General features: G+C 48.5%; 1 protein-coding gene across 5 annotated transcripts; it reads right to left on the bottom strand.

Moving 5' to 3' along the window:
* Positions 1-1926: 1926 nt before the first annotated feature.
* Positions 1927-11894, bottom strand: Nolc1 (nucleolar and coiled-body phosphoprotein 1). 5 transcript variants are annotated; one of them, XM_052184693.1, is made up of 13 exons: positions 11710-11894; positions 8780-8835; positions 8519-8664; positions 8297-8424; positions 7487-7664; positions 6092-6222; positions 5840-5975; positions 5108-5245; positions 4837-4947; positions 4122-4745; positions 3872-3973; positions 3655-3743; positions 1927-3497 (listed from the first exon to the last, which is right to left on the bottom strand). In XM_052184693.1, exons 1-13 carry the CDS (start codon positions 11827-11829, stop codon positions 3339-3341), a joined length of 2118 nt encoding a protein of 705 aa, XP_052040653.1. In that variant the 5' UTR covers positions 11830-11894; the 3' UTR covers positions 1927-3338. The 5 variants fall into 5 exon arrangements, with proteins under 5 accessions (XP_052040653.1, XP_052040650.1, XP_052040656.1 ...); XM_052184690.1 differs by having other exon boundaries at positions 3655-3747; positions 3876-3973; positions 11710-11893; XM_052184696.1 differs by having other exon boundaries at positions 3655-3747; positions 3876-3973; positions 7487-7661; positions 8519-8661; positions 11710-11892.
* Positions 11895-15122: the final 3228 nt, after the last annotated feature.

The raw sequence follows: 15122 nt of genomic DNA on the forward strand, positions 1-15122 counted from the left end.
ACTCAGTGGGTCTGATGTGGGGGATGCTGGCCCCCAATATCTCTTTATACACAGCACCATCTTTTTCTTCTTTCTTTCTTTTTTTTTTTTCCTGAGACAGGGTTTCTCTATGTAGCCCTGGCTGTCCAGGAACTCACTCTGTAGACCAGGCTGGCCTTGAACTCAGAAATCTACCTGCCTCTGCCTCCCAAGTGCTGGGATTAAAAGCGTGCACCATTACCACCCGGCTTTTTTTTTTTTTAATTTTATTTATATGAGTACACTGTAGTTGTCTTCAGATACATCATAAGAGGGCCAATGTGGTGGCTGGGAATTGGACACAGGATCTCTGGAAGAGCAATCGGATGCTCCAAACACTAAGCTATCGCTCTAGCCCAGATTTATTTTATATATGAGTATACTGTAGCTGTCCTCAGACACACCAGAAGAGGACATTACAGATGGTTGTTAGTCACTGTGTGGTTGCTGGGATTTGAACTCAGGACCTCTGGAAGAGCAGTCAGTGCTCTTAACTGCTGAGCCGGCGGGTCTCTCCAGCCCTTACTCCCTCATTTCTTAAAACAACTTCCCCAACAGCTAAAGGTAATCAATATTCTCTCTTTATATATCTTTACCTTGATGGGCCACAGGGTTCCATGAACCCCCTGTCTTCTAAAAGTCATATTGCCTGCAGTTGACTTTCAAGTGACCACACATGGCAGGGGTGTCCTCCACCCTCCACAACCAGAGAACCTCAACTGAGGGTTTAGAAGCTCCCAGCAGGAACAGGCTTCTTATGCAGGGGGTAAGAGCGCCACCTCCTGGCCCCTTCAGTAACTGCAGAGGTTTGAGCAGGTTCCTCAGAGGGCTGGAATTGTGAAAACTTGAGTTTTGCTTCCTGGCAGCTGTGAGTTAAGAGTATTATATAGAGGCTCAGAATGTGACTCTGTTATCCTATTCATGAGGTCTTGGCTTTGATCTCCAGCACCACATAAATAGCCTGGCAGGTTGCAGCACACAGGAAAACCAGTTCATGGTCAGTTCCGCAGTGAGTTTGGGGTCTGGGTTACATTGAGATAGATCCTTGTCTTTAAAAAAAAAAAAAAAAAAAAAAGAAAGTAGGGCTAAAGCCACTTTGCCATGGAGCCTGAGGTCCATCTGGTGAAGAAGCCTAAGTGTGCCAAACTCTAACCCCAAGTGTGATGTCGTTCCCCCCAATACAAATTAACTTTTAACTCAGGCTTACTCACTGAATGTTTGCCTGCACGGTCTGTTTATACATGTGAGTGCTCAAGGTCAGAAGGAGACCCTGGGCCCTCCGAAACTGGAGTTATGGAATGCGGGTGTTGGAAATCCGAAAGCACTTATCCAGCCCAAATAATTTTAAAAAGGCTCTTTTTAAGAAAAAATGTGCTACACAGTGCAGGTACAAGCCTTTAATCCTGGCACTCAGAAAGCAGATCTCTTGAGTTCGAGGCCAGCCTGGTCTACAGAGTGAATTCTAAAATAGCCAGGACTACCCAGAGAAACCCTGTCAAATAGACTGCAGATTAGACTGGCCTCTGAACTCAAGAGATCCTCCTGCCTCTGCCTTCCCCAAGTGTTGGGATTAGAGATGTGGGCCACCATCACCTGGCTAAAATAAGACATTTCAATGTAAAAATCATTGTTTAAGCCCCCAGATGATGCAAATACAAGCAGGAGAGCTAGTTGTGGCTCACAGGTCATTAGCTCAACTAAAGCCTGAGAAAGAGCTAAGGATGGCAGGCAGACGCCATCTTTAAAATACAAATAAAAAAAAGGGTTGGGGTGAGGAGGCTTGAGTCCAGCAAAGGAACTGAGAGCCTCTATAGTAAACTCAAACAGGCCTCAGCCCCAGCCTCCTACTTGTTTTGTTGCATACAAAGCTATGAGGCCTTACATGCACAAAAATACAACTCTCAGCACTTCATGAACCATTCATTTTATTGTTTTGTAGTAAGACACAGAGCTCTGACCATGCAGACCTCCTCAAAGAGCTGCCACAGCCAGCCAGCTTTTAGCAGGTTACCAGGTGACCATGGAAACCAAACAAGGGAGGCACCATGTGGCGCCTTCATTTTCCCACCAGGCCAGCCAGGGTGCTCTTTCCCCCATCCCCTTCCCTCTGGCCAAGCTCTGCCAATGGTCACAACCTATGGCTTTACAATCTACTGCCTTGGCCCAGGCATCTCTCTGTTCATTCACTCCCTGCTGTGATGGAGAGCACACTTGGTCTCTGAATGCTAAGCAAGCACGCTATCACCCAGGAATTCTCTCAGCCCCTGGCTAGTCTGGGTCAGTAACATAGTTCAGGTCCTAATGAGTCCAGTGGACCAACTTAACAGGACACAACTACTCCCATGGCCCAACTTCATGACTGACCCCTCCCGCCTCGCTTCACTGTACTGTCTCCTGCTGCTCCCGGTGCCCAGGATGTACCCACTGCACCTACTTCACACTGAGCATAGGGAGGGGTTAATTAGTCATTCCCACTTCCTTGACTCAACCATGCAGGAACTTACCATTCTGTTCTTGATAATGTTAAAAAGAATCAAATAAATTCATGAACTTAATATACAACAGTCAAGTTGTTACAAATGCCTCTAAATGTCAGAAAAGCTTACTTTGAAATTAAAACTAAAAATACTATAAACATGTAGCAGTAACAGCTACCAAGAACAAAACACAGACAGTTGCACAGCACTCATACACTTGAGAATCCTGCCTGTCAATTAGTAGGATATTGTACCAAGAACGGCAATTCTATCTCCCAAAGTTGGTATATCCACTGGCTTCTGGGAGCTTCGGTGTCAGGCCCAATGGATGAAGAAGGGCAGAGGGGATGCTCTGCAGACACATCACTAGACTTGCATCGGTGCCCACCAGGGCTTTGAGGGATCAAACATCGATCTGTGCACTCACATAAATAGAACCCTCCAGTGGGAAAATTATTACCACAAACATTTTGCTTTGCCTTAGGCAACAGCTAAGACTTTAATTTGTGGAACTCATCTCTGAAAATCACAACAAAAATCTCTATGACATGATTTAATATAAAATATACAAATTTCTCAGTATGAAGACCCACAGAACAGGAAGGCAATTGACAACCAAATGGATTTCTTTAAAAAAAAAAAAGTCCTTTTTCTCCTTGACAATCAATGCTCAAAACAAACCTGTGCAAGCAGGAGCATGTGAGGACTGTGCACTGGAGCACCCGGGACCTGCTCCAAACTGTCCTGGCCACAACTCTCCCAACAACATGGAGTTTCTGGGTCCATTGGAGGTGAGTGCCAGCCTCTCAACACCACCCCTCCCTTGCCAAAGATGAGCACGGGTCACTCGCTGTCAAACTTGATGGAGTTGACCTGCACTGAGATGGAGCCTCCCCGGTAGCTGCCTCGCTTCTTCTTCGTCTTTTCGTGCCGGAAGGACTTGCCTTTGGTGAACTTCAGCACCTGATTGGCTCGCTCACCCCAGTCTCCAGCCGCACCTCGCTGGTGAAAAAACGAGGTTATTACCCAGAAGACAATCTAATGCCCTGTCACCTTTCTCTATTGTCCCTTCACAGTAGTCCTAATCCATGGGGTCCCAGCAGCCTGATCAAAGCTGCCCTTCCCCTCCCAGGTCCCAAGAGTGGCAAACAGTCCTCACCTTGGCATCAAAGGAATTGTCTGCTACTCGAGAGTCCACCTCAATTTCCTCCTCCCTGACCCTTCGGAAAGGGGAGGATGCCCTTTTTTCTCCCTAGAGAAGAATGAAGGAAACGTTAAATTGGTGATTTAACAGCTCTTCTTAAAAGCACTCAGTATCTGGCTAGACTGAGCAGTCACTGGTCTCAGGAGTCTATGGTTAAAGGGCTGGGTTCTACGTGCCTTCTTCCTTTTTGGAAACGTATTGGGAGTCTGGAGCTTAACTTTCTTAACCTGAGGAGTTGCTTCGTCAGCAGTCTCACTCTGCTTCCGTTTCTTGCCTGAACCAACAGAAAAAAAAGCCAGTAAGGAGCCAGGCCTCCAGAGAACCCTCCACAGGCACTCAGGAGGCTACCATCTCCAGCCCACCTCTCTCCCCAAGGACATCCCAGGACTACAGGACAAACCCAGGGCACGACCCATCCATGCCTGGCTTGGCCTCAGCTGCTGTTGTCTTCTCTTCTTCCTCCTCACTCTCCTTGCCTGCTTTTCCATTCTGAGAAGCTGGAGTGCCATTGGCCTTGCTCGCCTGTGATTTGGGAGTAGCCTTGCCCTTGGGCGGCGTCTCATCTTCACTGGACTCCTCAGAGGAGGAGCTGCTGCTGCTCTCGGCTGCGGCTTTCTTCCCAGGGGCTGGTTTGGGAACTGCTCCGCTTGCTACCTTCTTAGCTGGGGGCTTAGGTGTCTTCTCCTCTTCTTCACTGCTGGAACTGTCTGAGTCAGAGCTGCTGTCCCCACCAGCCTGAGGAGCCTGTTTTGCAGGTGCTGCTTTAGCGGGTGCTGCTTTGGCAGGTGCTGCTTTAGCGGTCACCTTGGCCTTGGGGGTTGTCACACTTTTCTTGGTGGCCTCTTCCTCGCTGGAGCTGCTCTCCTCTTCGCTGGAGCTGCTGTCAGCCTTCCTACTCTGAGGCTTCTGGCCACTGCCAGCAGGCTGCTTAGGAGTTGCCACTGCCTTTGCTGCAGATGGCTTGGGAGTGCCAGCTGGCTTGCTTGAGGGATTCTTGGTGGTGCTGACTGGCTTGGCAGGAGCTTCGTCCTCAGAACTGTCAGAATCTGGAGAGAAGAGACAGAATTCAGGGGAGCGCTGTAACAGCAGCCCAAGGCAGTGAGTACTCCACTCGCGCAAGTGTCTGGGCAGCATTACCTGAGCTGTCTGAAGAGCTCTCTGCTTTCTTCTTCACTGGAGCTGGTTTGGCAGGCATCTTTGAGACAACTGTCTTAGCTGGAGTTTTTTTCTCTTCCTCAGAACTTGAATCTGAGGAGAAATTGTGACATTAGGATGGGTCCAGAATTGCAAGCCAACCAGCAGGGCACTGGGAAGAGCATAACGATGCGCGAGTATCCTAGCCTTCTTTCTTCAGTCACAGCACAGGTACAGTGTTTCTCTCCTTTCCCCACCCTTCCCTGGGACTCACCAGACTCATCGCTGCTATCCTCACTGTCTTCACTGCTGTCTGCAGGCCGTGTCTGTGCAGCAGCTTTCTTTGGAGACTGGGCTCCAGAGGATTTCTTTGGTAAAGGAACAGAAGGCGGTGGAACTGAACTGTAGGGACCTATTAAAAACAGTTTTGAAACATGCATTTGGGAGGCACTGTGGTTCATGCCTGTACTCCTGACACTCATAAGGCTAAGTAGGAAAGTTGCTGTGAATGAGGCCATGGGCTACAGAGGGAAAATATTTTAAATAAGCAATAAAACAAAACAGGTCTGGGTGGTATACCCCTTTAGTCCCAGCTCTTGGGACACAGAAGCATACAGATCTGAGTTCAAACCCAGCCAAGTGTGAGAAGTAAGTTCACAGTCAGAGCTCCATAGTAAGACCATGTCTCTGAGTAACAGGAAAATATGCATACAGGACTGAGGCTGTATCTCCTTAGCAGACCCTGCCCAGCATGCACAAAGCCCTGGATTTACTCCCTAGCATCAGAATATAAAGTACTTACATTTTCTGAATCTGTCTATCTAAAACAGGGCTTACTTTTCTGCAGAACAGGATTAGTATGTCATTCCCAACAGTGGGTCACCTCTGCATCAGTGCCACCTGAGGTGCTGCGGCTTCCCTCTTGTTTTCTGGATCCCTTTCTGGAAGAAGCTAGCTGCTCTGCACTAGGACTCAGTTTATGGAATCGATGCCCCCATCCAATCACCTGCTTTTTTCTTCATGGGTTTTTTCTGTTCCTCTTCCTCTTCACTGGAAGAGTCTTCACTGCTGGAACTCTTCTGGGCAGGGGTAGACGCTACTTTCACTGGTGCCTTGGCCACAACTTGCTTTTTAGGTGTAGTCTTCATTGGAGAGAAAATTAACATTAGAGGAAAACATCTTCCCAAACAATTCTGACAGAGGAGAGACACACCCTGAAGCCCCTAACATCATCCTTGCTACAAAGTCACAGCCTAACCTTCTTGGGAGGCACGGCTGCCTTCTTCTCTTCCTCTGAGTCATCGCTGCTGCTGCTGCTGCTGCTGCTGCTGCTGCTGCCAGCGGCTTTGCCATTGGCTGCTGCTTTAGGCTGTGCTTTCACTGGTACACCTGAGAAGCAAAACCGGTATTAAACAAGTTGGAAAACTTCAAAAATATGTCCTGTTGGCTACTATAGGACTTAAAGAATATATCACTTAAGGCTTGTGGAATGGCTCAGCAGGTAAAGGACGGCTTCAGTTTGCTGCCTAGGTGGTATACAGTATCAGGGGAGAACCAACTCTTTCCAGTTTCTCTAAGCTCTACTATGTGATGCCTGTTTCTAAAGTCTTTCTCTTCAGCCTCTATCCATCAGAAGGACAAAACAGCGTGGCTGTGTGGAAAGAAAGCAAAAGAGGAAAAGCAGCTGTAAAAAGCCAAGCAACTGAGAACACACGTGGGCTGTGGGTGCCTAAAAGGCAAGGCAATCCTCACAGCACTAAGCCCCGTGGGTGTGTCTGCTTCTGGCAACTAACCCCAGGCTGAGCTTAGGGACATACATCTATGCCAAGCTAAGAAATGCCTATTAATCCCAGCACTACAGAGCCTGAGGCAGGAGAATCACCAGTTCTAGGCCACTGGACTAGAGCGAGACCTGACCTTACCCAACAAACAAATAAGTATGTAAGATACATTACCCTTGGAGAGGCAGGAGGATTGGGTTCAAGCACAGCCCGTGTTTTTAGAGCCTCAATCAAAAAAAGAAGTTAAGGGTGGGGGTTTGGGGCTTGGCTTTAAACCAGCACTCAGGAGGTAGGCAAATGAATCAGAGCCACCCTGGTCTACAGAGCTAGCTCCAGGACAGCCAGTGCTATACAGAAAAACCCTGTCTTAAAAAAATAGCAAAGCCAGGCAGTGGTGGCGAACTTGGGAGGCAGAGGCAGGCGGATTTCTGAGTTTGAGGCCAGCCTGGTCTACAGAGTTCCAGAACAGCCAGAGCTACACAGAGAAACCCTGTCTTGGGGGGAAAAAAACAAACAAACAAACAAACAAACAAAAAGACAAAACCAAACAAACAAAAAAATCCCTCTGAGACGGGGCTTGGGGAAATTTCCAAGCTTAGCTGGGCATGGCAGTGCAAAGAGCCTTTAACCCACCAGCTGGGAGGCAAAGGCTTTTGTTCAGGTGGGTAGATCTCAATCCCAGTTTGAGGCCAACCTGGGAGATCCAGGATAGCCAAGGGCTACACAGTAAAAACCCAGTCTCGAACAAACAAACAATTTCCAGGCATATCTTTTAAGTCTCCAGTCTCACCCTTCTGGGCTTTTACCGTCATGGCCAAAGGGCCGTGATGGGCACTGGTGGCTCAGCACCCTCCCCTCTCACACACACACACCTGGCTTGGCTGGGGCTTTGGCCTGGGCTTTGGCCACCACAGCAGCCTTTGGCTTCTGAGCCTGTGGCGCTTCATCCTCGGAGCTGGAGTCAGACTCGGACTCGGAGCTCTCGGTCTTCTTCTTCTTCTGAGGAGGAGGAGGTTTGACTGCCTTGGCTTGGGGCTTCACTGCTTTCTGCTAAAACAAAAGAGAGCAAAGATGGTGGCAAACGCTAGTAATTCCAGTATGTGGGAGGAAAAGAACTCTGGGAGCTCAAGGTCAGCCTGCTCAACACAAAATTCCCAGGACAGCCAGCGCTACACAGAGAAACTGTCGCAAACAAGCAAAATACACATGAGGACGTTGAGCAAGGGCTCCTGAGTGCTCAACAGACAACAAGATGTGCTTATTATTTGAGGTCCCTGCCCCCCTTTGAGACAGAGTTCTTTTTAAGACAGCCTTGGCTATCCTAGAACTTTCTGTAGACCAGGCTGGCCTGGAGCCTACTGAAAGGGCAAGAAAAACTCAAAGAAAATAAGATATGCATATCAAAACAGCGAAAAGAGAGTTCAGTTGCTTAATAAAGCAGTTTCTGAGATAATTTTGTCAGCATTCTCAGGGCCCTACACAGTCCCCAAGGAGGACAAAGCCCCGGGTGGAGGAGGAGGATCCGTCCACAGTCGAGCCCATCATTCCTGCCTCAGCCTCTCCTCCCGAGCTCCCAGAATGTGTGCAATACGGACATCCTCCACCACCCACCATAAGCTAGCTGTCCCCCTCAGTTCCATTCCCAAGCTCCCGAGGCCCTCCTTACAACCAAGGCTCCAAACCTGTACAGGCTTCTTTTTGTCCTCTTCCTCCTCTTCGTCACTGGACTCTTCACTACTGCTGCTCTCTGAAGCTTTGGCTGCTGCTTTCCCAGCACGCTGAGGCACACTGGCTTGCTTGGCAGGTGTGGCTGAGCAGAAAGTAGTACAGGCACCCATGAGAATAGGTCCTCCAGGCAGGTGCCAGGCGGTGTCTTTGGAGCCCCACCCCACCCACAGCCTTACCAGTCTTCTGTGTGGGAAGTCCTCGGGCTTTCTCCTCTTCCTCACTGCTGTCCTCACTGCTGTCACTGGATGAAGTCTCTTTCTTAGCCTTCTTGGCCACTGGTCCATTTGACTGTACTTTCGCCTTTGAGACTTTGGTGGACCTGCTGATGGGAGATTGATTAGGCTGACGTCTGAGGGATCAGGACCTTCTCAAACTGAGGAACACAGCCCAGCCCACCTAGGGGAGCAACCAGCCCAAGTACAACCAGGAACGCTTACTTGAGCCAGAAGCTATAGATGTCCAAGAGGGAAGAGGCGTTGGCGTCTGGCTGTGTCTGTAAGAAGGGAGGCTTGGCTAAGGAATTATGCTTCTCTGGTCAGATTCTGTTACTCCTTGATCAAGTGTAATCTGCCAGCCAGGCATAGTCCCAGCATTTGGAAGACAGAGGCTGGCAGTTCAGTGAGTTCAAGGCCCACCTGGACTGTATACAGAGTTCCAGGACAGCCAGGGTTATGTAAAGATACCTTGTCTCAAAAGTTATGTTACCTACCTACTCAATTCCAAACAGATGTTACATCTTCTTCAGTCTTTTCTTACTTGTATAAATTAGGAGAAAAATATTCCTCTTATTTATCACCTATCTTTGAGCATGTAAACTTTATAGTTTATCTATCCCTATGCCTGTCCATACTTTTCAAAGTCTTAGAAAAGTTTCAGCAATTAATAATAGAATATTAGTTGAGGGGCTGAAGAGAGGGCTAAGTCCTTAAAAGAACATGCTACTCTTCCAGAGGACCTGAGTTCATTTACCAGCAGGAGACCCAAAACTACCTGTTAACTCTAGATCCAGGGGGTTCTGACACCTCTGGCCTCATAATTTCTAACTATTAATTTTTCTAATTAATTAACTTTTAAAAGTCAGAAAGAGCCGGGCGGTGGTGACACACGCCTGTAATCCCAGCACTCTGGGAGGCAGAGGCAGGAGGATTTCTGGGTTCAAGGACAGCCAGGGCTATACAGAGAAACCCTGTCTCGAAAAAACCAAAAATCCAAAAAAGAACCCAAAAAGTCAGAAAGGCAGGACTGAAGAGATGGCTCAGTGGTAAGAGCACTGGCTGCTCTTTCAGAGGACCCAGGTTCAATTCCCAGCACCCACATGGCAGCTCTGTCCGAACTCCAGAATTCAACACCCTCAAACATACATACATGCAGGCAAAAATGTCAATGTGCAGAAAATAATAATAATTATAAGCAAACAGAAAGACATCAGGTGTGGGAGCACAAGCCTTTAATCCTAGCACGTGGGAAGGAGGGGCAGGCATATCTGAGTTTAAGCCAGCTTGGTCTACATATACAGTTCCAGGACAGCCGTAACTACATATGGGAGGGAGGGAGGAAGTGGCGAGCAATGGAAGATGGTCTGAGTTAAGAGCACATGGGGATAGGAGTGGGCATGTATTACCATATCCCATGCCAGGCTGGCCTGGTTGAAAGAACTCTTAGTATGAGACTGACCTGATCCTTCCCTTTTGTAGCAACAAAACAAACAAAAAAACAAAACAAAACAAAAAACCCACCACCTTATTTTGCTACAAAGAAGTAGCCTACCTCAAAAGCTCTAGCAGCCTTAACCCAGCATTCCCAGGGTCTATGGCAGGAAGATCATAAGGCCAAGGCCTGCCAACCAAGTTCCAGGTCAGGTAATGGCCACAGAAACAAGGGGGGGGGGGCTTTAATTCCAACACTGAATAATCTGAGGCAGAGACAGCTCGGTGAGGCAAGTCTAGTCTGCACAGTCTCAAAAATAAGTTAAAGCAGAAGAAACCTAAATTTCCAGTCATAGTATCATCCCTGAAAAAAAAGACCACAGGCCTGCAGTTTTTCAAGGTATTTCCACAAACACTACCCCCTTTAAAGATCTGTTTGTTTTCCGTGAGTACACTCTTGCTGTCTTCAGACACACCAGAACCCATTTCAGATGTTTGTGAGCCACCATGTGGTTACTGGGAATTGAACTCAGGACCTCTGAAGAGCAGTCAGTGTTCTTAACGGCTGAGCCATCTCTCCAGCCCCCACTACAGCTTTTCTTAAAACGCAGACTAAACATTTCCCATTCCTTCACTTAATTTTGCTCTTACATCTCAGCTGTCACTCATCCCCCGGTTCCTGTGTGCCTACAATGGGCATACTACTTTGTGTATTTCTCTCTAGATGAGTCTCATTCACTCAAAAGCTGAAAATCAGGGGGAGGGGGAGCGCCGGAGTGTGACACACACCTTTTTTTTGGGGGGGGGGGGGTTGGATTTGGTTTTTTCGAGACAGGGTTTCTCTGTATAACCCTGGCTGTCCTGGAACTCACTCTGTAGACCAGGCTGTCAGAAATCCGCCTGCCTCTGCCTCCCAGAGTGCTGGAATCACAGGCGTGCACCATCACTGCCCGGCTGGCACACACCTTTAATCCCAGCACTTCATAGGCAACAAAGTGAGCTGCAGGGCAGCCAGGGCTACACATGGCATCCTGCAATGCTCAGGCATGCGTTAGCATGAGGAGGCTGAAGCAAGAGGAACATAAGTCCATATACATCCTCCACGGGCTACGTGAACTTTGTCTCAAACAAAAGGCTTCCAGGATCATACATGTAGGAGGTCTGGCCTAAGCCTAAATTTGTTTTGTATCACTACCTGGAGCTCCACACTCAATGCCAACTTGACCCGGCAGGATGCCCACTTCTCCTGCAGTATACTGAAAGCAACCTATCCCTGCACTCATTCATTTCCTTTTGTAAAAATAAATAAGTGTATAAACGAATAAGATCCTATCCTTCATCATTAACAACTTATCTTTGAGTCTCAGATAAAACTGCAAACAAATGTTAAGTCCAACAAAATGTACAGCAAAAGAACCAGGCACCACCAACCCAATGCTCCCGGAGGGATCTATTGCCACATGTCCTGGGTCACGAGGGACCCACGCCTGCCACCGCTGCAAAACTCACCAAGTAAAAGCCGTAAGACTCGGAACTACCCAGTCAGACGTGGTAGAAGGAGATGCTGAGACCCCAAGCCTTAGGAAGGTCGGCAGAGAGGCTTTGCAGACATTGGACTGACAGACCCTAGACCTCGCCTCCTTAACTTCTAAATCTGCCAAGGCCTTGATTATCATGTAGAGTCGTCCCACCCCGACCCGCAGACCAAACCAAGGACTCACAGCGCCGGTCGCTTTTGCAAATTTACTGGCCACCTCCGAGAGTTGGTTATCTCGCAGAAAGCCGAGCACAAGGGGATAAAGGTCGCTAGGAACCACGCGGCGCAAGCCGGTATCCGCCATACTCCGGGCAAAAAGCGTCACTACCGTTGCGCACGCGGCACGACTTATCTCCAAAGCACAATCAGTAGTGGGCGGGACGAGTGTCGTCATCACGTCGCGCGGCGCGCAGCGGAAGAGCGGCCCCCACGAGGCGTCGCTCCCTCCGCCCTCGAGGTAAGATCCAGGCGAAATCTGTAAGTTCCTTCCGGTCTCACACACGCTGTCCTCCTGTAAAGGGCGGAGCCCACGAGCAGCCCACTGAGGAGGCGGAGCTTCTACGTCAGAGGTCACGCTCCCGTCCGAGGCGGGAAAACTTGCAACTTCCCGCGCTTTACCTTTGCTGAATGGGCTTCTTTCTACCATAGTTTCTCAAGCACCAGCTGCTGCTCAGACCCCACAATAATGAATGGACCTTTCTAGAGGTGTCATCTACTGCTCAAATTCCCGCCAACAATGGCTTCTTCCCTTCATTTCCAGTGAAGTCATAACACCCAGCCCCAGACAAATCAGATGATTCTAAAAGTTGTGGTAACAAGGTGTTGGTACTCCGCATTGCCTGCCAGTCTTAACTAGGTTACAAGACAGTTATCCTTCCCACACACAATTCGAGGAGGGGGAGAACACTGGGCCATCCCAGGGAAAAGATGACTCCTTTAAGTCAGAAGTCACAGAGCAGGGCAGTGGAGGCGCACGCCTTTAATCCTAGCCCTTGAGAGGCAGAGATAAGGGGATCTCTGAGTTCCAGGCCAGCCAGGGCTACACAGAGAAACCCTGTCTCGGGGAGGTGGGGGTATTCCAGTATCAGCTATAGTCCAGGTCAGGAAGCAATAAAAATGCACTTTCTGTGAATGCCTTTCTTTTACTTTCCTCAAAACAGGAGCTCTTTCTTAAAGGAACCCTATTTCCCAGAGGAGGTGCTTCTATCCATACATACTCATGTTTTAAAAATTCACACGCCAAGATGATTATCAAACTAAACTGGTGAGCTTAAATGAAACAATAGACACAAACCCCAGTTGAGAAAACTTTATTCTTAGCCGGGCAGTGGTGGCACACGCCTTTAATCCCAGCATTTGGGAGGCAGAGGCAGGCAGATTTCTGAGCTGAGAAAACTATTCTCAGCAGGCAGTGGTGGTGCACGCCTTTAATCCCAGCATTTGGGAGGCAGAGGCAGGCAGATTTCTGAGCTGAGAAAACTATTCTCAGCAGGCAGTGGTGGTGCACGCCTTTAATCCCAGCATTTGGGAGGCAGAGGCAGGCAGATTTCTGAGTTGAGAAAACTATTCTCAGCAGGCAGTGGTGGTGCACGCCTTTAATCCCAGCATTTGGGAGGCAGAGGCAGGCAGATTTCTGAGTTGAGAAAACTATTCTCAGCAGGCAGTGGTGGTGCACGTCTTTAATCCCAGCATTTGGGAGGCAGAAGCAGGCAGAGTTCAAGGACAGCCTGGTCTACAGAGTGAGCTCCAGGACAGTCAGGGCTACACAGAGAAACCCTGTCTCGGAAAAACAAAAAGGAGAGAGAGAGAGAGAGAGAGAGAGAGAGAGAGAGAGAGAGAGAGAGAGAGAGAGAGAACTTTATTCTCATAGGCTTGGTGACAAATGCCTTTATACCCAGGGTTAAAAGGCAAAAAAAGCAGGTAGTGGTCTGAGGAGAGGGGGAGAGGGGAGGGGAGGGGAGGAGAAAGGAGGGAAGGGAAGAGGAAAGGAAAGGAGGGATGGGGGAGAGGGGAGAGGAGGAAGAATTCTTTTGAGTTTGAAATACTAAACCAGGCTGTGGCAGCACAAACTTTTAGCCCCAGCACTTGGGAAGCAGAAGCAACCAATCTCAAGTGAAATCCAGGACAGCCAGGATTATACAGAAAAACCCTGGCTTGAAAAACAAAAAAAAGCAAAAACAATCAACTATATCTTCTCCATCCCAAGAGTCTAAAGATATCTAAAGATATCTCCATGCACAGGCCTAGTAGCTCACTGCAAGACAGTTGAGTAGGCAGGAGAGCTGGGGTTTCAGTCCAGCCTGCACTACTCCACAGAATTTTGAAAGGGACAGTGTAAATGCTAGCTGTGCAAGCATAGACACCTGAGTTCAGATCCTTGACAGTGCTGTACAAGCAGGGCACAGTGGCTTGCATCAGCAGTTCTAGGGCTGGCCCCTAGGTACTGATGGCCGACCCTGGAGCTCACTGGCTAGGTTCCAGACTCAGAGAGATCTCCTTTCAAAAATAAAGGGCAGGGCCCTGGAAAAATGGCTAAAATTATCAGAGCATTTACTACTTTTCCAGAGACTCCAGGGAATCTAACACCTTCTTCTGGCTGCTGTGGCAACCACAGGCACATGTACATTCTCAAAACACAGACACACATTCATATGCATAATTTTAAAAATGTTTGAGATAGACTCAAAGCAAAATGTTAAAATGGGTTTGGTGACACTCATCTCAGCAGAAGCAGATCAATATGAGCTCAAGGCCAGTCTGGCCTAGATAGCAAGTTCCAGAACAGCTAGGCAGCAAGAGCCTGTCTCAAACACTTCAGCTGAGGTGTGATAGCACACATCTTTAATCCCATCATCTAGGAAGCAGAGGCAGGAGGATTTTTTTGAGTTTGAGGCCAGCCTGGTCTACAAAGCCAGTTCCAGGACAGCCATGGATTCTTGCCTCAAACAAAAACACAAAAGGGAGCAAGGTACCTTACACAAATCTCTGGCACTCATACACGGGTCACACCTCTACACACAATAACGAATGTGTGTGCGTATACACATACAATTACCCTTCCCCCCAAAAAGTTAGCTATGTTAGCTCAATAATACAGCTCTTGCTTCCCCATGTGTGAAATCCTAGATTCAAACCTCATCCAGTATTGCAAAAATGAAAAAGGACTGGGGGGTGGTTTATTGCCTAAAACCCTGATGCTAAGGACCCGAGCGACTCTCAAGAACCTGCACCGGAAGGCCAGCTGCCAGGTGTGGCGGTCCCTGCACAGTCCTAAAGCTGGGCGGGTGGAGATGGCTTCCAGGGGGCTCAGTGGCCAAGCCAATTTAGAGAGCTTCAGGGCTGTGAAGAGATCAGCACTCCTGAGGGTGGGACCAAGAAACTGTCCTACTGCCTCTGTATACATACATGCTCCCTCCCTCATATACACAAAACAGGCTGGGCTCAGGGCTGGTAGAGTGCTCACCAAACACACACAAAGCTCTGGGCTCACACTGCCCAGCACCATATAAACCAGATGTGTGCTTGTAATCCTAGCATTTGGGAGGTGGAGGAGTAGAGGTTCAAGGTCATTTTTAGCTGCACAGTGAACTAGAGGGC

The sequence above is a fragment of the Apodemus sylvaticus genome, chromosome 1 (assembly GCF_947179515.1).
Source record: "Apodemus sylvaticus chromosome 1, mApoSyl1.1, whole genome shotgun sequence".
In the NCBI taxonomy this organism is placed as follows: Eukaryota; Metazoa; Chordata; class Mammalia; order Rodentia; family Muridae; genus Apodemus; species Apodemus sylvaticus.

Excerpts from the sequence above, each read along its gene's own strand:
- Nolc1 (XM_052184693.1), bottom strand. The coding sequence starts at position 11,829 with ATGGCGGATACCGGCTTGCGCCGCGTGGTTCCTAGCGACCTTTATCCC. Across the intron at positions 4,948-5,107 it reads GGATAGCAGCGATGAGTCTG|ATTCAAGTTCTGAGGAAGAG; the intron begins GTGAGTCCCAGG and ends ATTTCTCCTCAG. Across the intron at positions 3,498-3,654 it reads ACAATTCCTTTGATGCCAAG|CGAGGTGCGGCTGGAGACTG; the intron begins GTGAGGACTGTT and ends TTTTTTCACCAG.